The following is a 23,210-nucleotide window of genomic DNA, read 5'->3' as shown; positions in this document are numbered from 1 at the left end:
ATTGTTTCAGATGATGATTTTTCGGAGCACAGTTCTGGACACGAGACTGCGGTCAGCACCTCGTCCCGAAACGATTTAGATATCGACAGCAAAAAGAAAAAGAAAACAAAAGGCAAAAAGAAGGAAAAGAAAACCAAGACCAAGAAGGAGCCTGTGGAAGACCCGGACCGGAAAAAGAAGAAGGGATTCGGACTGCTCAGGTATGTATGATGCATTCTTGTGGATTTAATTCTCTTTGAAACATGCTTTTGGTGGCCTTGGGATTGAGATTTCACATTTTCTAACTTAAAATAATGTCTGCATTCGAAAACACCTCTGTTTCAAATCAGGCATTTAGCCGTTGGAGCTCCTTCTGCTGTCAGTAATGGGAATTAACCATTAGAAAGTAAACAAATAATGCTATTATCCAACAAGAATGCTATAGCTATTTTATGATATAGCTTAAAAACTGCATAGAAGACTGGACTTTTATCTATGTGGATATGGAGAAGGAAAACAGCTTTTTGATGAGGGGGAAATGGTATAACATGGTTCAAAGCTAAAAAAAAATCACTTTTCCATAACTCCAATTTGCTCTTTATAGAAAAAAATATTGTGCATGCTTTATAGTTACAATCTATGACACCTGTGGATCATTGTGTTATAATGTGGACATTTTAAATCGCAGTATTGATCTAAAACAACAAGTCAGCTGACTGCCACGTTAGAAAATTGTGGTGCCCAATGGAAGCTGATGATAATCACACGCCACTAGGAAGCAATGGACTTTTTTCATTTGTACCAAAATGAATATGTGACGCTGCTGAATCCTACGTGTGTCATTGATAAAGAAAATAAAACTGGAAAAAGAAGTAAGTAGATCACAGTTTGCACTGGTCCAAAGCTATTCCTCACTAAACCTATGCATTCCGAACATCCTAACTATTCACCACAATGTGTTTATAAGTAATATTACCGTCACCGTAAATCTAACTAAGTACCATGCTAATGGTGCACTTCCTGATTCTTGGATAAAAACATACTTTGTAATTAGACACAGACAGACCACAGCACACTTATTTTGACCTCAAGAGTTGCTTATACAGTGTATCTGCACTTTGGCAAGACAAATTTTGCTCAAATACATGTGAAAGAATGGCAACTTGAACTGGAATGTAATGTAATGTAAACAGACATATTCCCACATGTTTTAGCCTCCTCTGTGCCTCAGCTCCTGCTCTGCTCAGCCAGTATTGCCCTTGACATTGGGGCGATTGGTTTCTTTATCTCCCATCTGTGTGGAGCTGTGCTATCACTCGGAGCAGCCTAATTGAATCTCAAGTGTTGGGTGAGAACGATACTCTGGTTTTCTCTGTGTCAGTGTCGATAGATAAGAACAAGGCCAAAGCTGAGGACAGGACTGGACCCCCCGCTATCAAGACATAAAGAGATAAATGATTGACCTGGTTTAGACCTGGTTTAGACCTGGTTTAGACCTGGTTTAGACCTGGTTTCAATGTTCCCTCTAATTTTTCACGAGTCTGAGCAAACACACAAACTCCCTGAGCGGTCCCATGAACCACTGTGAGCAACATCAGACGTGCACACTGTGGTCATGCTGCATCGCATCCATCCAAGTTAAATGGTTTATTAAAAGAATCAAATTACTGCATTTACATTTCTGTTATAACACTTTTAATTAAGTGCTTTAGCCACTTATACAATGAAAATGACAAAAATCTTGCTCATGACCTGTGTAATATGTTAATGCTATTGGAAGTGTAAATATTTCATTTTAACTATGGCAAAACTAGAGCTTCCAACCAAACCAAGCCAACTGTAAACTCCAATGTTGAAAACACACTTAACATTTTTATCATAAAGCTCTGACTTGTATTATGAGTATAAGCCATTGTGTGAAGCTTTTGCTGTGCACTGAGTGAGATTGTCCTACTGTGGTCTGGGAGACAGTCCGTTAACTCTTTTTCAGTATATGACACGATCATTAGATTTTTACAACTCATAAACTAGTGACAGTATTCAATGACCAATACACACTGAGAGGAATGCACACCCAGCTGCTCTATTACTGTACATTTACATATCATATCAAACAATATATAATGTGTATTTGTAAATAAATAATAGATATAGTTAAGCTAATGATTACACATAATAAACATTTGACCCACAATTAAGTCAATAGCAGAATAAACCACGCTTACCGATCAGGAACAGCATCCAGTCCATCAGCACATAAGGTCCTCTGCTCCTGAGTCCACCATGAGATCTTCACTCGGTTCCACGAACTGCTCCGAGATGCCTCTAGTTTAACCTGTACAAACATCCACAATGTTCTTGGTCGCGTATTTCCTTTGTTTTGTCCGTTTTGTCATGTTTAAAACGCAAAACTGCTGCAAAACAGTGTGTAAAATTACGCAATTACGCGATCTTTGCCCGAGTGCGGGCCGTCGGAACGTTAAGGGGTTAAACACTTAGAATCATTAGCGACTCTTCACTCCACGTCGGCCACATCGGCTAAAACTCTGGTAGCGGCCCATGAGGAGCCTGTCAATGACATTGATAAGCTGCGCAAATACATATGTGAATCACATAATTGTCTGGAGCAGCTCGTCCCAGATCACACTCACTGACTCACACTGAAAAATAGCGCAGAATGAATTGTTGTATGCTTATTTTATTTTCAACTCTGGTTCGATTTTTTTGTGCGCAGCACAGATTTTGTGTGCACGGAGACCGTGTCAGCAGTGCGCAGTTGCGCCCAGTTTGGAAGGAACAGTGCCTGTTTTACTTCTACTTTTAGAGCTATGTTATTATTGGTTTAGTCCTTGTTTAAACTGTATTTAGTTCTGGTGGTTTGTTGCTGGTTTAGTCCTGGTTTAAACCTGGCTTGTTACTGGTTTAGTCCTGGTTTGTTCCTGGTTTGTTCCTGGTTTGTGCCTGGTTTAGGCCTGGTTTAGGCCTGGTTTAGTCCTGGTTTAATCCTGGTTTAGTCCTAAATCATACTTTTAGGTAGGGATGCAGATACCATTTTTTCCAAAAACAAGAACGAGTACTTCATGTTGAGTACTCACCGATACCAAGTACCGATATCAGACATTATTTTTTACAAAGGTTTGATTATAGTGGTAAATCTACTTAATTTTACGTTTTAATCTTAGAATACTTATTTGAGAGGACGTTTAAAATTTCTACAGAAATCGCTGTAGTTATGTATAATTCCAATATAATTTATTTAGGTAAGCACGTTGGCTTTAATATTTACCAGTTCACTTTGCCGACTGCGCTCTGGGTTAACTGCTACCAGTTTTAGCATAACAGCGAGTGTAGTCTCACTTTTACCATTGCCACATTTTCACCAATATGAAAATGCTATACATTTTAAAAGCTCTAAACCTGCTCTATTCAGGTGGTATAAGTTACAATAAGTTAAAATGCATGCACAATCAACAGTGCCACTTAGCAACGTTAGCACTACTAGCGCAACTATCACAAGCCGATGAAAACCTTTAAGAGTCCTAAATATTTTTATAGTTCATGTGACAGTCACATATGATTAAAGCTGAGCCTAATGTGCTGAACCAGGACTAGTACTGGATCAACCCAAGCACTGGCCCAAGTCTACATCATGAGTGGGGAGATGACAAACCATGTATGATTTTATATATTAGACAGATTTTAGTATTTGGCATTTTCCCAGCTTAGAAGTTTTTGTGAAATGACACATGCGTTTTTTGTCCACTATCATCAGTGTTTATTTGTACAGTGAGTCTGTTGATTTAAGTGAGGTTTTGTTTGTGACCATGTGCTTCAGCATTGCTTTATGTGGGACATGGCCACAGAATTCATTAATAATCTGGCTCACTGAACTGATAAAATGGATCAGCTTTGATTTTAGTCCTAGTTTAAACCCTATTTAATTCTAGCTTAGTCTTGGTTTAGACCTAGTTCCCCCTCTCTCACTCCTAGTCTCTTTCTCTCTGTCTCCCTCCCTGTATCCCTCCCTCTTTCTTTATTCTTCTCACCCCCCTCTCTCTCTCTTCCCCCCTCCTCCTCTATGCCCTTTATCCAAATGACTTGATTCTTACTGAACTTTGAATATAACTTTATTAGCAGACGTAGCAGGCACAGTGCACAGCTCGATATAATTGCACCACTCAAATGTTGTTTCACTCCAACGCATTCGGCATCAGGGAAAGGCCACGTTATCTAATGTATGACCCAGAGTTAGCAGTGAGAAAAGGGAGGCCTATGTTAGATCTGGTTCAAAAACTAGTTTGCTCCTAGTCTAGTTTAGTTCTCGTTGGATTTGTGCATGAAGGAAAGTTTAATTCTGGTTTTGTCCTGGTTTACCTGGTTTAGTCTTGGTTTTGATGTTGTTTAGACCTGGATTAGACTTGGATTAGTCATGATGACCTGCTTTTGACTTGGTTCAAAATTGGTTTAGTCCTAGTCTAATTTAGTTCTATTTGGATTTGTGCATGTAAAGGAAGGTTTAATTCTGGTTTAGTCCTGCTTTTTTCCTGGTTTAGTCTAGGTTAAGTCCTGCTTAACCTGGTTTAGTCCTGGTGTAGTTTTGTTTCAGCCCTGGTTTAGTCCTGCTTTAGTCCTAGTTCACTCCTAGTTCTGACCTTTTTGTTAGTTGTGTACTTGTCGGTGAGTATTGGCTGTCCTCCCTGTCCTTTCAGTTTTAGACCTGCTTCGTCCCGGTTTAGTTCTGCTTCAGTCCTGAGTCAGTCCTGCTTTATTCCTATTTTAGTTTAGTATTGGCTGTCCTCTGTGTCCTCTCAGCAGATGCAAATATTCAGTTTAAACAGGATTTGGCAGCCATCTTGGTGTGGGCGACAGTAACAAACAGCTGCGTTTAGGTCACCCCTGAAACCACATATTTGTTTTTGCACAGACCAGTGTCCTCTGTGTGAATGGGAGCATTAAGTACACGTATAAATATATAGAGCAACATTGACTCAAATAACAAATAAACATGATTAAAAAAAATGGCAAGACCTTATCTAACTGAGAGTTAAACCAGGTCTTAGCATGGACTAAAAGAGGTCTTAGTCCTCATTCCTAACTGAATCCTGGTTTAGACCTGGTTTAGTTCTTGTTAAGTCCAAGACTTAGATTGGTCTTTCTAATTTTCAGTGTAGTAGCTCAGAGTAGTTTTACAGTTCTAATTTTGACTATTTGTCTATACTAAATCCCGGTTTAGACCTGGTTTAGTCCCAACTTTGACCTGTGTAGTTTTTCAGTGCCTTGACAGAAGTCTCCGTTCTGTAACTTCTGAGAATTGTTGAATTTGTGTATTGTTAAATTAGCAGTTTTATGTTGCCCTTTTGTGCATCATTTTTCTTGTCAAAACCTGCAGAAATCTTTTTACTCCCATCAGATGTAACTGTTTATGTGATGTTTCGATAGTAAATACTCAAAAGTAATTTTTTTTTAGTCACCTGTGATATATATATATATATATTTTTCCTTATAAGCAGCTGTATTTGTTTTGATAAAGATGGACCATCCATATGCCTAATTGGCTAATCCATCTGTCAGGCACGCCTGAACTTTCAAAGATTCAACAGTGACCAGACTCACTTGTTTGTAAAGTATTCTCTATCCCAGGCAAAACAGTTACCAGAAATACATTTTAAAAAGAGTCAAAAATTGTTTATAAAGAAGTATAAATAACAAACGTGTAATATGAATCCAATTCAAAATACCTTTCTTTGCGTCATCTTAAAACCTCGATATTATTTGGACTGCACTACCGTCTGGCAAAACTGCTGGGACAATTAGCCAGAGATTATCTTATAAAAAGTGCATAGGATTTAGATGCGAACGAGGTGTCCCTGGGCTAACGAAGAAGGCTTAATTAAAGGGATGTGAACCGGAGGTCGCCAAACTTTGTGGAAGAACCGAGACGTAAACAAAGTTATGGAGAAGGTAATTAAATCCTCCGCTGCTCCAGTGAAGCATCAAAATGAAGAGAGAGAGGAGACAAGGTACTCCTCCCAGTGGAGTCTAATAGAAAGATATAAACTTTCTTATTTAAAGCACTCAGGACAAACTAGAGTACCTTTTCACTAGAACATAGTTAACTTAATTATATTTAAGATGTAATAAAAAGAAAATGTACCTAGTCTAGTTTATGGGTATGCAAGTATATTTTTACTTACTGGTTGGACATGGGCAGCAGATGTGACATACAATCACCTAAAGGATTATTAGGAACACCTGTTCAATTTCTCCTTAATGCAATTATCTAATCAACCAATCACATGGCAGTTGCTTCAATGCATTTAGGGGTGTGGTCCTGGTCAAGACAATCTCCTGAACTCCAAACTGAATGTCAGAATGGAAAAGAAAGATGATTTAAGCAATTTTGAGCGTGGCATGGTTGTAGGTGCCAGACGGGCCAGTCTGAGTATTTTACAATCTGCTCAGTTACTGGGATTTTCACGCACAACCAATTCTAGGGTTTACAAAGAATGGTGTGAAAAGGGAAAAACATCCAGTATGCGGCAGTCCTGTGGGCGAAAATGCCTTGTTGATGCTAGAGGTCAGAGGAGAATGGGCCGAGTGATTGAAGCTGATAGAAGAGCAACGTTGACTGAAATAACCACTCGTTACAACCGAGGAATGCAGCAAAGCATTTGTGAAGCCACAACACGCACAACCTTGAGGCGGATGGGCTACAACAGCAGATTTCTGTTGAGACATTCAAATGGTAGAGTCAGATTTTGGCGTAAACAGAATGAGAACATGGATCCATCATGCTTTGTTACCACTGTGCAGGCTGGTGGTGGTGGTGTAATGTGTGGGGGATGTTTTCTTGACACACTTTAGATCCCTTAGTGCCAATTGGGCATCATTTAAATGCCACGGTCTACCTGAACATTGTTTCTGACCATGTCCATCCCTTCATGACCACCATGTACCCATCCTCTGATGGCTACTTCCAGCAGGATAATGCACCATGTCATAAAGCTCGAATCATTTCAAATTGTTTCTTGAACATGACAATGAGTTCACTGTACTACAATGGCCCCCACAGTCACCAGATCTCAACCCGATAGAGCATCTTTGGGATGTGGTTGAACGGGAGCTTCGTGCCCTGGATGTGCATCCCACAAATCTCCATCAACTGCAAGATGCTATCCTATCAATATGGGCCAACATTTCTAAAGAATGCTTTCAGCACCTTGTTGAATCAATGCCACGTAGAATTAAGGCAGTTCTGAAGGCAAAAGGGGGGTCAAACACTGTATTAGTATGGTGTTCCTAATAATCCTTCAGGTGAGTGTACATAGAGTTAATTCCATAACTATTATCTAGCAACCATAATGTCAACAAGTGCCAAAACTTGTCTAAACTAGACGTTTTCCGTGCTAACATTAGCAGAGGGATTCTGTTTTACAACTCACAAATACTTCCTATATTTTTGTACATTTCTTCTCAACCTTTTTCCACAAACTGCCACTTAACTGATGTAAAATTATGATAAATATTTCGCACAGGTACTATCCCACCAAACCAAGTCAGAATAATTATAAAAACATGAAAACCATATGCACTGTAACTTCATAAAGAACATTGTATTAGATATTCATTGCATGCATGTACAAATAAGGGTTGTGCAATCACAAGTTGCAGCAATTATCAAATCGCAAAGACTGCAGTTATTTTGATAATACAATGTAATCTGCAAAGAAGAAAATATATTATCTTTTTATTGATACTTTGCAGCTGATGTCATCAACATTTCCAGGTGAAGCTAACTGAGGCACTGCTCTGTGTAAGACTCTGGAGCTCAAGTTAAATAATCTTAACTTTGGTCTAACACAATCTGACCAAAAAGAGCTGAACTACAACAGGTGAGCTGATCTGTGCTCTTAAACAAGTCCCTCTCAACTAACATTACAGTCACAAGCTAACTAGCATTAGCCAACAGTTTTTTCAGTCCCTCTTACCTTTTTGTTGAAAATCAAACTCCTAAACAGGACCATGAATGCTTGGTTTGATCACAGGCTCCTTAGTATGTGCCATTTTGTATTTTCTCTTTTTCTTGAAAGTTTTTTTGTCAATGTTTGCTAATTTGTGCATTTGGTCACCCTGGTAAGCCCTGAAATCGTATCCTTTCTATTTAAAGCGCTAATAAAAATAAGAGTGTTATTCAAATCCAGTCAATTTTCCTGACAGTGACACTTGACAACTGTTGCAAAAACATTTCTAAAGCACTAATTTACCCCTTACAGAAAGCAAAGTTGACATAACGTGACAACTATTTATTACATTTTTACCATTCAAATTTCATCTCAATTTGCTTCTTTGCTAGACTTCTTGCTAGCTTCGTTTGCTGTAAAAACCTGCCAAGTATATTCAAAATCACTTTTCTGTATTTGCCATAATTTTCATTTACAACTTAGCCAGGGAGCCAAATGGATGCTAGCGCTATCTGTGTTAGCAGCCCCAGAAAAACAAATTACTTTTTTTGTTCCTCCTTCTCTTCCACTTAGACCTATCAAGTGATGCGCAGGTTTATAGGCGTTGATGTGAACTGTCAGTCAAAAACCCTGGCGTTTCGTGGATTGCATGCATAAATAAATCAGGTGATAAAAAGACTAGGCATTTCATCCGATTCCAGTTTGCATCTACATAACTTCTATCATATGGAAACCTTTTATGTTCCTTCATACGCATAGACCTGTCTCTCCTCTCACTACAAAGACTGCATGCTTCTTCTAGACATTGCTTCAACCTCAGCGTCTCACTCATATTTTTACAAAACTGCAAAGAATGTTAAATCTAGTTGAGTTAAAAATGATTGAATTTAAAGGAGCTGTACATACTCTGCTTTCTTACAGTTTTAGAGGGCAGCAGTAATTCAGTTGGCAGTTTCTCCACTGATCTGGAGGTTGGCGGTTCAAATCCCGCTCTTGATGGAGGTGTGACGCCAGTTCCCATGTGGATGAATGTGTGTGTGTGAATGGATGAGTGGTTTCTTCATGTAAAGTGCTTTGAGTACCTTGAAGGTGGAAAAGCGCTATATACCATTTACAATTAATAAAGGTACTACAATCACAACTGAACCTGTTAGCTCAGAGTCTAAACCTGCAAATAGAGGACATATGGACAGGCCATGCCCCATGTGGCTCATTTTGCTTCCTGTTTCAATAGATATCTTGAACCAAAACACCGAATTATAACAAACAAATTGTCCATCATGTCCAATGTTTTTGTAACTAAGAAATAAATCAGCATTGTAATTGTTGTCAGTAAAATTTATATTTGATTTGAAAAAGTTTATTTCATATCTGGAGACAAAGAGAGTTCAGTTTTATGAAATTCCATCCATCCATCCATTTTCTTCCGCTTATCCGGGGCCGTGTCTGGGGGGTAGCAGTCTTAAGCAGAGACTCCCAGACTTCCCCACCCCGGACACTTCCTCCAGCTCCTCCGGTGGGACCTCAAGGTGTTCCGAGGTCAGCCGAGAGACATAGTCCCTCCAGCGTATCCTGGGTCTTCCCCGGGACCTCCTCCTGGTGGGACATGCCCAGAACACCTCCCTAGAGAGGCATCCAGGAGTCATCCTGAGCAGATGCCCGAGCCACCTCAACTGGCTCCTCTCGACGAGTAGGAGCAGCGGCTCTACTCCGAGCTCCTCCCGTGTAACCGAGCTCCTCACTCTATCCCTAAAGGTGCGCCTGGCCACCCTGTGGAGGACACCCATTTCGGCTGCTTGTATCCGCGATCTCGTCCTTTCGGTCATTACACAGAGCTCATGACCATAGGTGAGGGTAGGAACGTAGATTGACCGGTAAATCGAGAGCTTTGCCTTTCGGCTCATCTCCTTTACCGCAAAGGACCAATACAGCGACCGCATCACTGCAGACGCTGCACCAATCCACCTGTCAATCTCACGCTCCATCCTTCCCTCACTCGTGAACAAAACCCCGAGATACTTGAACTCCTCCACTTGGGGCAGAGACTCTCCACCCACCCGGAGAGGGCAAGCCACCTTTTTCCGGTCGAGAACCATGGCCTCGGATTTAGAGGAGCTGATTTCTATGAAATTTTAAATAAAAATCTTACTTACAGTTCCTGTAAAATATTTAGTGGGGTTGAATTATGTGAAAAATCTGAGTGGGCTTGCATTTCCACAAACTTGACTCTTACTTGACTTGGAGGAAGACCTTTACCTTCTTGTTTCCATGGAAATGTTGTTCCTTTGGCTTAAATTTTCCACAGTATGGTGTAGATGGTGTTCTTTATCTCTATGGAGAATGTTTTGAAGTATGGTTTTAACTTTTTATTTTTCGAGGATTATGTAGGTGACAAGCCGCCTCCAGAAAGTTCCATGCTGTACCTTTTACTATCCTTCACGATTTTTGTAGAGTCACCTGATCTTTGGACAAAATCGTGCATTTAACAAACCCAAGGCTGCGATCATTTCAACATTAAAATAGCTTTGGTCTCTAGACTGTATATGAAGTCTCTCCCATAGTATTTATTAATGCGCCCATCGTCTTATGTTAAATATGCATAAGGTCATCTGCTCCACACAGGAACAGCCCTCTCAATACATTATCCCTCATTGTTATTCATCGCCTGTTTAAATAATACATGCACAACCACAAATCACTCTCTCCTTTGTCTCTGTCCACATATACACTCACTGGCCATTTTATTAGGTATACCTTAGACCTTTAAATTTGTCTCCAAGGTAACGCCTCCATAAAAAATTTAAGTTCACATGAGACATTTCTTCTGACTTATCAATATGTACTAGTTTAAAACAGAACTGGCTTTTAAATGATATCTTTTTATTGATAATATTATAAGGCTGCAAGATTTGCAATCAGTTTCGAAAAGTAAACATAGCCATTAGCAAAGTACCATAACTTCCTCTCCAAACTCATTTATACACAGGCAAGGTGGGTAAAGCGTCTTGCTCATGGTTACAGCAACAGTATCCACAGATTTAGTCCTGGTTTATTTCCGGTTTATCTTAGTTTAATCTTGAATTAACTCTATACTTTAGCATTGGTTTAGTCTTAGTTAGTTTAGCCTAGTTTAGTCCTATTTTAGTTCTGGTCTAGTTGTAGTTTAGTGTTACTTGTCATGATGTAGATCTAGTTTAGGTTCCCCCCCTGTACACCCAGACCTGGTTCTGTTGTACATCTGCTTTCAACTATTTCCATCTATTGCATATGCGATTTCTTCCTTATATTCATCTGTATATTCAGGTAGCGTTTTTAAATTGAGTTGGATCAAAGTACCTCCAGAGCAGAGCAGGATTAGGTGAGTCTGAGCTCTCATATATAAACATGTCAGCACATTTAGCACGCTTTTCACTTTCAGGAGCTTTGCTTTAGTCTTATTGGTTTAGCCCTGCTTTAGACCAGGTTTAGTCCTGTTTAGCCCTGGTTTAGCCCTGGTTTAGCCCTGGTTTAGCCCTGGTTTAGCCCTGCTTTAGCCCTGCTTTAGGCCTGGTTTAGACTTGCTTTAGACCTGTTTTAGTCTTGGTTTAGTTGTGGTTTTCAAATTGAGTTGGATCAAAGTACCTCAAGAACAGAGCAGGATTAGTCTGAGCTCTCACGTATAAACATGTCATGATATTTTAACAGGCTTTTCACAAACACACACACACACAGAGCTTCAAATGAAGGCTTAAAATGAGCCGTCTTACTGTGTGTCAGCAGCCAACACAAATATCACGTTTATGAGGCTTTGGTCACACACCTGAGGAGAACTAATCTACTGACACCACAGCAACCACATAGGATGGATTTGTAAGGACTAGTATTAGATGGTTAGTAGTTGGTAATAGTATTTGTAATGTAGTAGTTAGTAGTTCTTGCAGTAGTATCAGTAGTAGCAGTAGCAGCAGGTAGTAGCAGTAGTAGCCGTAGCAGCAGGTAGCAGCAGTAGTAGCAGGAGCAGTAGTAGTGGCAGTGATGGTGGCAGTGGTGCTGCCTGGTTAGTAGGCAGTTGGATGGGAGACTGCAGGGAATACCAGGTGGCACAGTTGGGCCACAGTGGCTCTAGCACATATTGTTGCTGTGTCCTTAGGCAAGATATTCACCCACTTAGCCTAATATGAATTTTGTGTGTGTGTGATTTTTGGTGAGGAATCGATAGTGCAGATTGGCAATCTCGCTCAATCTACCCCAGGGCAATTGTGGCTGCAATAGAAGCTTACCACAGTACAACGCCATAGAAAAACTACAGAAAAGTATACTGCCGGACAATGTAGTGTCACAGTAGTAGTAGTACTACTGTGACACAGCAGCAGCTGCTGCTACTACTACTACTACTTCTACAAAGTTTTTCCCAAGTGCCATAACCCTGTTGAATTCACGTATGTACTGACCTCCGACTTGTGCAATATTTAACATAGTGCAATATTTTTATTGAGTGCAATAAGTTTGATTGAGTGCAATATTTAATATAGTGCAATATTTAATACAGTGCAATATTTAATGTAGTGCAATATTTAACACAGTGCGATAGCTAATATAGTGCAATATTTGTTCAGTGCAGTATGTGACTCTGCAGTATTTACTTGTAAATTTTGTTGAGAGTTGTAGTCTGGGGTGTTATAATATCTTACTGTCTGGCACTAGCTATCTTAGTTATATTGTGTTGTAGTGTCCCGTGTCTGTCTGTATTGGAGGGTGAGTTGTTTTTAATCTTGCTGTGCATGTGTATGGTGTTGTACATGTGTATAGTGACAATAAATGCATTCTATTCTATTCTATTCTATTCTATTCTACTACTACTACTACTACTACTACTACTACTACTACTACTACTACTACCACTACCACTACCACTACCACTACCACTACCACTACCACTACCACTACCACTACCACTACCACTACCACTACCACTACCACTACCACTACCACTACCACTACCACTACCACTACCACTACCACTACTACTATTACTACTACCACTACTATTATTATTATTACTTATTGCATGCAGGTTAAATTAAGCCATATTTTGAGCTTCATCTCATGACTAATATGTCATGAGATGTCATCAACTGAACTGTTTACTGCCGTCTCGTCACTCAAAATCCCGTTTCCTCCTTACTTTTCATTTTCACAATTTTCTTCATTTTCTCCAACTACTTTAGCCCCATAGGTTTTGATCTGCTTACAAAATAATCGTCTGTACCCGCCTCCAGTCCACCAAAATCCGTCAAGCACCCAAGTAAATTAGCCAAGTCCGCTCCGCTTTTATCGTATCAACACCAGGCAGGATATGTGATGTTGAAAGCTTAGAGTGGGTTGGCGCTAGCTACTGCCAAAATATGCAAAGATTTAGAAAAAAAATAGATTTTTTTATGTAGGAACAGCGTCATTGTACCATCCTCCTCCGCTTCCGCTGCTTTAGAGATGTTGTTTATTTTTCCTATGGTTTCCTATGGTCCTATACAAGCTAAAGATGGTGCAATGTGCTCCCCCAGGCTATATTACATAAGGGAAACAGTACAGAAATGATTGGTGGGAGCATGCAGTGATGACATGCATTATTAGTAGAAAGAAAGAACATGGTTTCCATGATTTGTTGCCTCAGAAGTAATCCTATTTGGGTGTATTTTTAGTACTAGTGATGTCAAGATTAACTGAGTTTACTGCAAATGTTTATGGCCATAGTAAGTTAATTGGAGGAGTTTTAGAAAATACAATATATGGCAGGAATGTCTCTACAACACAAAGAGCAAAAAGAGCCACTCACAGACTGTGTGTGCAGAGCCCAGCGTGTCTCAATGCTAAAATGAAAGGTTCAAGTCCAGGAGTTACATCCACTCAATAACAAACCCATTATGCAAATCCTCTCATCATAAAGTTGAAGCCAAAGTCACTATGATACATCTTTGCGAGAATTATCCGTCGCAGTTTGTCCAAGTAAAGGTAAAAATAGTGTCTAATCCTCAGAATAAGGTGGTCCAAAAAGCTCTCTAAATTAAAAAAAAAATATATAGTTCAATGTTTCTTTTTTTTTTTGGTAATTATTGTGAACGATAATAAAATTGCAGTGTTATTCCTCATAATTATCCTAACTCAAAAATGTGATATCGTGACTGGAGTGGGATTTCTGTAGAGTGAATGAGCGAAGCACTAAACTCATGTCTCTTCTCATCTGAGGAAAGAAAAATGTGATTTTCGTCATTTTTTGTTATTGATGACACCACACATTTATTGAAGCTATTTGTTTCCTTAATAATGTGTGAAATCAAAGTTAAAGTTGAAACCATACTATGGAACATTCTCCATGGTGATAGATATAGATATGCTTTAACTATAGCCAAAGGAACATTTCCATGGAAAGGAGCAGCAGGAGGCCAATGAAAATCAGGTTTGTGGAGATCAGAGTAAGGCCACATCCTTGTTTTTTAGTGAAATATACAGAACCAAAATGGAAAAAAAAAGTTACATACTGTAAATTTTGGAGTCACTCAGTTCTTTCGTCGTTCCTTCGTTAATGACTGCACAGTTCATACAGTAATTTACTAATGACATCCCAGGCTCTTTTCTCATCAATCCACATGTATTGACCTCAAGGGAGGAAGGTTGTACTGAGACCTAGACATACTGTTAGCTAACCGACGCTAATATGCAGACATGCCATCACTCACTGGTCAATTAAAGCTATTAAAATGACTACAGGAAGCTATCATAACCAGTTAGCATGTGATTTGAGCTGCTGCTAAAACTAAAATGCTAAGAATGTCAGGAAACAATTACACCTCTAGTATTTTACAGGGTCTCATTTTGGTCTTAACATGTCCCATAATGATGACCCCTGTCACTTAAGGTTAGGTTAATAACTGACATATGTTAGAGCGTTGTTTGGGGTTTCGGTGTAGTATTTGTAGTAGTTGTTGTACATGTAGTAGTTGTTGTACAAATTGTAGTAGTTGTGGGAGTAGTGTTAGTGCTGTACAAGATGTAGGAGTGGTGGTTTTAGTTCCAGTAGTGGTAGCAGTAGGTAAGTACACACATGTAAGAATGCAGTTAGGTTGAGTTTGTTGTAGTAGGAGTAGTAGTAATAGTGATAATGATGGATGGACTTTGTCTGTCACTTAAGGTTAGGGTTAATGACACACATATGCTAGAATGCAATAGGCTGTTTTGGGGTTTGGTGCTATTTTAGGCCATCTGTGACATTTGACCTGGAGGTAGAGGAGGTTAAGTAGTTCACATGTCTGTAGTAGTAATGGTAGTGATAGTTGTCGTAGTAGTAGTAGTAGTCTGAAATGTTCCAAAATATGGCATTAAATAATTTGTTCATCTCCATACATATAAGTGCTGCAGGAGCTTATATTTTTCTCTTGATAAATCCAATGAAATAAAATTCCATAAGGAACATTTCTCCAGCACCATCAGGATGGAGCTAATCTCAGCAGATCTGTGCATGAATTAAAATACATTATACACATTCACTTCTGCATATGTCTGATTTTATATGCACACAGCAATTACACAAGAAGAGCTATGCTAATGAGGACTTTCACAGACTCTTTTGGCCTGGTTTAGTCCCACTTTAGAAACACTTTAATCCTGATTCATATCAGCGGTGCTTTAGACTTGAATTAGTCCTGGATTACTCCTGGTTTAGTGCTGTTTTTTTCTGTTTTGGACGTGGTTTGAACCTTATTTAGTCCTGATTTAGACTTGATTTGGTCCTGGTTTAGTCCTGGTTTAGTCCTGGTTTAGTCCTGGTTTAGTCCTGCTTTAGACCTGCTTTAGTCCTGCTTTAGTCCTGCTTTAGTCTTGCTTTAGTCCTGCTTTAGTTTGGTTTAGACTTGATTTTAGTCTTTAGTCATAGTAGTCTTGCTCTAAAAAGTACCATTATATTTAAGTCGAGTGTTTGCTAACTGTCCAGACAAGTGACAGAGTGCGCCCAAACTTCTGAGCTCTTTTTAACTGTAGAAAAGGTCTTTACAGGTCACACTAAAACGCTTCTCTGCAAACTTTTTATTTAAACTTTAACCAATTTTGATGTTAATGAGGAAGAGATGTGCTGAGGTGCAACTGGGGCCAACACTTTTCCAAAAATGTGAACAAATTAGTCTAAAATACAAAATACTTAAATAACTAAGGTTGATAAGAAATCTTTGGTTCATAACTCTCCTTTCATTAATATTTGGAAGATTTGATACACTTTTGATCTTAAATTGCACAAACTGGCCTATAGTAGTAAGACTAGCAGTTAGCGGTAGTAGTTTTGTTGTAGCTGTAGTAGTAATAGTAGTAGTTAGTAGTAGTAGTAGTAGTTAGTTGTAGTACTTGGTAGTAGTAGTAGTTAGTAGAAATAATTAGTAGGTAATGGTAGTTCTACCTACTACCAGTTCATAGTGATAGTAGTAGCAGTAGTTTTAGTTAGTAAGTCAGTAGTAGTTTGCTAATCTTGGTATAATCAGATCTAGTCCAGGGCAAATCTTTATCTGCAGTATTTACTTTTTGATAGAAAAGGTCAAATCTACATTGTACATACTCTTTTCCAGTAATGATATTATTGAGTGCTATTATTACACATTTATCCATTTGGGAGGTTGAATAAAGCTTTACAGAATTTGCATTAAAAATAGTGACTAGATCTTGCTTCAAATGGTTTGGAATAAGAGGCTTAGCTGTGAATTTTATATAGATGCTACGCCAATGCAACAGCTAATCAGGCTAGCATAATGTTATCACCATAATTAGATTGGCTGTATTCAAAAGAGGAGTAGCATATCTCTAAGGGTTTGCAGGGAAGACTAACAGGCTGCAGATTAGCGTTATGAAAGCTACTGATGTAACTGCATGAAAAATAGGCTATCTAAATCTAAATAACCACGAATAGACAAAACAGAAATGGCCAACAAGAGCTTTTTGAAGTGCATAGGACCTTTTAGGCTACTCATTTAAATAAAAAACAAAATTAATATCAGTGTATATATAAGATTTTACTTTTCAAGTTTTAAAATTTGACATCCTGGTTGGACACGGACAGCAGATATGACATATGCCATTACCACATTTGGAACCTTTTTGAATTTAACTCATGTTACTCTTTTAAACAAGTTTCTTTTTTCTTCTATCTGTTGTTGGCACACATATGGCTCTGTTTAAATATATGTATTCTTAGAAATTGAAACAAAAAGGATCATATTTGACTATAACCACCAAAGGTCAGAATTTTCACTTTGAGAACAGTAAAACAAAACAACAACAGTATATTAATCGAACGAATCTCAAAAATGAAGTTTGTCCAAAGTATGGTTACTATAGTTTAAAATGTCAAGAAAATGTCTTTCTTGTTTGTAAACCGTCTTTGCATTTTGGAGTTTTCTGTATTGATAACACAGGCAGAGTGATTGTGTTTTACAACTTCCAAATATGTCCACTGTTTTTGTACTTTTTTTTTTTCTACTCGACTTTCCACCATAAACTGCCAATTAACTGATGGAATACTGTGATAAATATTTAGCACAGGTGCCATCCCTCCAAAAAGCCCTAATTTAAACATACAAACCTGTCAAATCCACATTAATTGGAAGTAGCTACTATTTTACTAGTGCGATCAAGCTACTGCCACTTCATAATAGGGTTAAGTAAGGTGGAGCTTTGATTGACAGGTCCCTGAGCCAATTAAATGTGAAATGTGAAGCCCCACCCACCTGTGCAAAACAGAGCTAGCGGGTTTTCCCCAGTGGACTCAATTAAATCTATTTATCTGCCTGCAAACGCCATATGCCTGGTCAGTGTGGACCAAAATCAGCTTAGCTAATGCGTCATGCTAGCAGTGATAGATCTTAAATGTAGAAAAGATATGCTAGCAGAAGTGGTTGATGCTAATAGCGTTTAATACGGCTCCACTTAGATATCATTAATTATGCATAGGGGAGAATCGTGGCTGGAAGATTCATGTTGGCTCATATTTTAATATCTAATTTTTTCAGAGTAACTCAATTTTATGGCAGAGAAAGAAAAAAAAAGATATGATTTTGCAAGGAGAGAATTTAACAAGATTTAAGAACTAGGAAGTGTCAAAAATTTGAAATGACAATTTAAAAGTGCATTAAGGAACTTTTCTTGTGGATAGAGGTTAGTGCTTTGCTGATTTTGCAGAAATCTCCAACATTTTTCAGTCCTCTGTGATATTTTTGTCCTTTTCTTTTTTCCATTTAAGCAGCCATATTTGTTTTGATACGGACTGACCATGAGATTGGCTCACACCCATCTGAACTCAGGGAGATTCACAGGTGACAAGACTCACATCTTTGTAAAATATTGGAGAAGTGTGTTCAGGATCCAAATGTAACTACAGTACACGGCAACTCTCAGTGACTGGACTTTTTCATTTCAGTTTGAATTCATTTTAATGTAACACATGTAGGCGGACAGACAGCCCACGACGGGGAGCCCTCCAGAGATTTGAAATACGATCCGGAAAAACGTGCTTAATCAACACCTGTCCGGTCCCTCGGGTGTCAGAAAACCAGACGGACAAAAGAACGAGGGAGACAATGGAAGAGGAGAGAGGAGGAGGGAGGAGACTGGGAAGGAGGAAAGGAATCCAGGAGCTAAGAAGCTTGGTTACAGTGAGGCGTTTAGCAATTTAATGTTATTCAATTTCATATTTCAAATTGGTTCTTCAGTGCTGTTAATTATATAATATGTCTGAACAATTTGGGAAAAACTGATTACACATTTTAATCTGTTCTTTTTTGTGAATTTAACATTTTCAAACCAATAGTAGAGTGTCAGCAGTTAATACCCAATAGAAGTAAAATGCCCCCTCTTTAAAACATCATCATCTGAAACACAACAATATAAACAGGTATAGTTCTAGTGAAGGGGTGCTCAGACTTTTTTCAGTATGTGAGCTACTTTTAAAATGATCGTGTCTGAAAGATCTACCACCTAATACAAAAATGTTAAACATATATTTATTTGTAAATGTATTATGAATTCTTACATGTACAGTGCATTTTGATGTACCTTGCACAACGTCATGAGATTGACAACACAATTGAACTTCTTACATGTTCATAATTACTTGAATGATGATTACTGCTCTGATGACTTGCACTGAATGGAATCAGTGAGGGATGCATAGTTCAGGCAGTAGCTTCTGACAGCCAGCCTCAAGCGCACTTCCAAATGGTCATCAGTCATAGCGGAACGGTACTTGGACTTGGACGTAAATTTGCCAAATCAATTGCCATCATACCTTTGAGGAGTAAAATTGCATTTTTTTGTTTGAAAGCGATAACAGAGCTAATCATGTTGATTACGGTTTTGTCTTCTTTTTTATATAGCCATAAAAATCATGTTAAACGAAGTATCAGAATTTACTGCATTTTTTCACACAAATACCTCTATTTTACACATCCATCCATTTTTTTTTTTTACGCATCGAATAAATGAATCCCTGCAGCACCGCGCTCTCATTCATCACCTTCGAGGGACAACAGAGGCAGATTACCGTAATGATGGTAAAATATTTAGATAGCCCCATGTCTCCACTTTTGAATTTGAATGAGAGCACGACTAGTTTGCGGAGTTACGCTTCTGGAAAGTCTGCAACCGCGCTCTATCGGCGACGATAGGATCCGACGCTATAGGGTTAAGCTAACTCGCGCTTGTTTATGCGTGTGCAGTTGCCCATGATGTGACCTAGGGTCAGGTGTAATCTGACTGATTGTCCTGTATATTAGTCATGTGACTGGATGGATGACGGGACGTGATCTACCCAAAATGCCTTCGCGATCGACTGGTAGATCGCGATCGACGTAATGAACACCCTGTTCTAGTGTATTCACTTGGATATTTTTCTGCTAAACCCGGAGGAAAATTGGTGAGACTGATTTTAGAAGTAACATATGTGGAAGTGTGTGCAAAATGAAAATAAATGTTATCGCAGTAGCACCCATGATATTAGTATGTGCCAAGTGATATGACTAAAAAAGAGGTACAAATGAAAGAAGTTACTCGAGCAGATGGCTGCGTTTAGTCTTCAGAATAGCAAGCAGAATGGCATTTATTTTAAACCATTAAATTAAATGTTGTTTTGATCAGGAAAATTGATGATGATGACTAGAGGTTAAACTACAGAAACTGCAGTCCTGGTGCAGTCCTGGTTTAGACTTGGTTTTAGACCTGGTTTTAGTCCTGGTTTAGTCCTGGTTTAGCCCTGGTTTAGCCCTGGTTTAGCCCTGGTTTAGCCCCTGGTTTACACCTGGTTTTACACCTGGTTTACACCTGTTTAGACTTTTTTAGACCTGGTTTGGACCTGGTTTAGGCCCTAGTTCTAGACCTGCTGTTGGCATATACCTGGGGTATTCCTGCATAGCCCTGGTGTAGCCCTGGCGTAGTTCTGACGTAGTCCCTGGTTGAGTTCTGGCTGAGTCCGGGTAGAATTTTCCTGTTTTGTTGTTGAACTAAAGATAGACTAATAAAAGGTCAACACATTAGTTCAATTACAAACCGGCCAATCCAAAGATAGATGTTTAATTAATGTCAAAGAGGGCGGGGCTGACATTAACCTAATAAGGACCATTCCTCTTTGACATTGACTTTTAGGTCCAAGTCATTAATTGTACTTTGAATAAATTACCACAGCTACTGCTACAGATACTAGCGGAGCCAGCACTATAATACATTGAACTGTCTTTGTCCTGGTTTAGCCCTGGGTTTAGTCCTGGTTTAGGTCCTGTCTTAGTCCTGTCTTAGTCCAATCCGTAATCCTGTTCTTAGTCCTTTCCTTAGTCCTGTCTTAATCCTGTCCTAGTTTCCGTCTTAATCCTCGGTCCGGGCTCGGTCTGGGCTCGGTCCTGGGCTCGGTGCCTGCTCAGTCCTGGTTTTAGACCTGGTTTAGACCATGAATTACTAGAACTGTTACAAATTAGAATTTGTACAAAACTCTAACCCAAATGTACCTATAGGTCTCCTTAGATTTTCTGTAAAATATTTGTGAAAGAAAATGGCATATTAACAATATCATAACAATATATTATGGGCATCTTAAAATGCTAACGCACCAAAACACAGAAGTAGTCTAGACTGCAAAATATGATTAACTAGCATCACATAAATCATTTTAATTCACAAACAAATTGTTCGGGAGCCATTTTGCATTACACCGTCCTCCACTTTTTATTCAATCTAGACACTGCCGTTCTATAAAATCACATTATTCAGCAAACAGAGCTATGCGGTAATAAGCTACAGTGCATGCATTAGTTATAGTGTGGAGGTAAGCACTAGACAAGCAGGACAGGCAAATACATCAACTGTGCTACAGCTAAGGGGCTAGCTCTGCAGGGAAGCGCTAACAGTCACATAGAAAAAGGACATGTCATTAGCTTTAGCATTATCAGGCTACGCTAACACTTATCAAATTCTCAATTAGCGAACAGTGGAGTGCAGTTTCAGATATTGGCAAGTTTAATATACAGAATTTAGATTGTTAATATCCTTAGTCTAGTTTTTAGTTTTGGGCCTGGGTTTAGTACAAATTTTTCATTGACCTGTTTAGACTCGAGTCTTCTATAGGTGATTCAGACTTAGTTCTGGTTTAGTCTTCGTCAGCATCCTTAGTATAGGCCTAGTTGTTGGTTTAAGTTCTGTTGAGCTAAGAGTAAGTGCAAGTTTATATCTACTTAAGACTGGGTTTAGTTTGGGTTTGACTTAGTTTAGGGCCAAGAACGGTTTCTGGTTTAGTCCTGGTTTAGTCCCAGTTAAGCTCAGCCCTGGTTTAGTTCTGGTTTAGTCCTGGTTTAAACCTGTTTTAACATTTGTTTAGTCCCAGCTTGTTTACTGGTTTCATTTCCGTTAAATCCTGGCTTAGTCTTGGTTTAGGCCTGCTCTAGTTTGATTTAGTCCTGGTCTAGTCTTTGTTTAGTCCTGGTCTGTTCCTGGTTTAGTCCTGATTTAGCTTGGCAGGTTTAGTTGAATTGGACACGTCATTAGCTTTAGCATTATCAGGCTACAGTAGCACTTAATCAAACTCTCATTAGCGAACAGTAGGGGGTCTTAGCCGGGCATTGTCCATTTAATATACGCCCCACAGCCACTGGAGCCACTAGATAACATTATATCATTATTAACTGCAATGAGAAGGCAATGTTAGCCTGATGCTATTTATTATAGCCTGCTAGCAGCTCATCTCCTAATGCTACTAGTACAGTTTGAATGGACACAATTAGCAAATCGCAAAGGCTGCAAAATCAGATCTCCTGTTTATTGTGCATTAAAATTGCTAACCCTGTACCCCTGAAAACTGCTAACCCAGATCTGTACAAACATGTTGAAATGTGATTCTTATATTAGTTTGTCATTTTAGATTTCAGTCTTCTGAAATCCTATCATTAAAGCAGATATTGCAAATCTAATTGCAGTTGCAATCGCAGTGTTTTTCCGAAAAAAAAGCAATACATTTTTTTTCATACTATTACAGTTACTACTGCTTCTTATACTAAAACTACACCTACTACTACTATTACTACTACTACTACTGCTACTAATATACGCTGAATCCACACAACTTTATATTTTGCTTGATACAGGGTGATACTAAATTCAATTTTCAAATTAAAAGCATATTTGGTGTTTGCCCACACTTTTACCTGAGTATTTAAGTAAATTACATTAAGATACATACTCATACTACCATTATAATATTTATTTCTGACACTACAACTACTAAAACTGCTACTACTCCTCTTTGTATCTGACAGAATCTGGTAAAGGTTAAGTCCTGCTTTTAAATGCTATTTGAACCTTGGGGAGCTACAGTGAACCCAATTGACTTGGTCCCATTTACACAAACCACAGCCACCATCACTGACAATGACTGGTGCACTTTAGAAAAACCAACAGGCTAATTAGCACAGGCGCTAAAGCTACGCTAACACTAAAAAAATACCATCCCGGGTGTAATTACAGCATCTGCTACTGTCTGTCTCATTATAAAACCACTGGGGGGTCCTGCTAGCTGCTACCGCTAACGAGAAAGATCACAGTCAAAAGCAGAAGTGGTGTAAGGATCGCCAAATTGACCTGCGCAATTAGCCCAAAACTTTACCAGATTTGAATTTCATCATCTGACAACTAAGTGGCAGAGTTCTAACCTCTTGCACAAAGCGATTTGGTTTTAACATGTTTTTCAGACAACAGTAAGCTAGTCTTAACGAGTGAAAGTGA

At 38.8% G+C, this 23,210-nt stretch overlaps 1 protein-coding gene across 1 annotated transcript in view; it reads left to right on the top strand.

Moving 5' to 3' along the window:
- The window catches only part of LOC117381323 (partitioning defective 3 homolog B-like), a 235,094-nt gene that overhangs the window by 125,982 nt on the left and 85,902 nt on the right, over positions 1–23,210 (top strand). The window contains exon 19 of the mRNA XM_033978278.2: positions 11–200. Coding sequence (XP_033834169.2) covers positions 11–200 — 190 coding nt within the window. The remainder of the gene's footprint in view (positions 1–10; positions 201–23,210) is intronic.

This window comes from Periophthalmus magnuspinnatus, chromosome 2 (genome assembly GCF_009829125.3).
Source record: "Periophthalmus magnuspinnatus isolate fPerMag1 chromosome 2, fPerMag1.2.pri, whole genome shotgun sequence".
NCBI classification, from domain to species: Eukaryota; Metazoa; Chordata; class Actinopteri; order Gobiiformes; family Gobiidae; genus Periophthalmus; species Periophthalmus magnuspinnatus.
The sequence above is the reverse complement of the archived record's forward strand: the minus strand, read 5'-3'. Positions and strand labels throughout refer to the sequence as shown.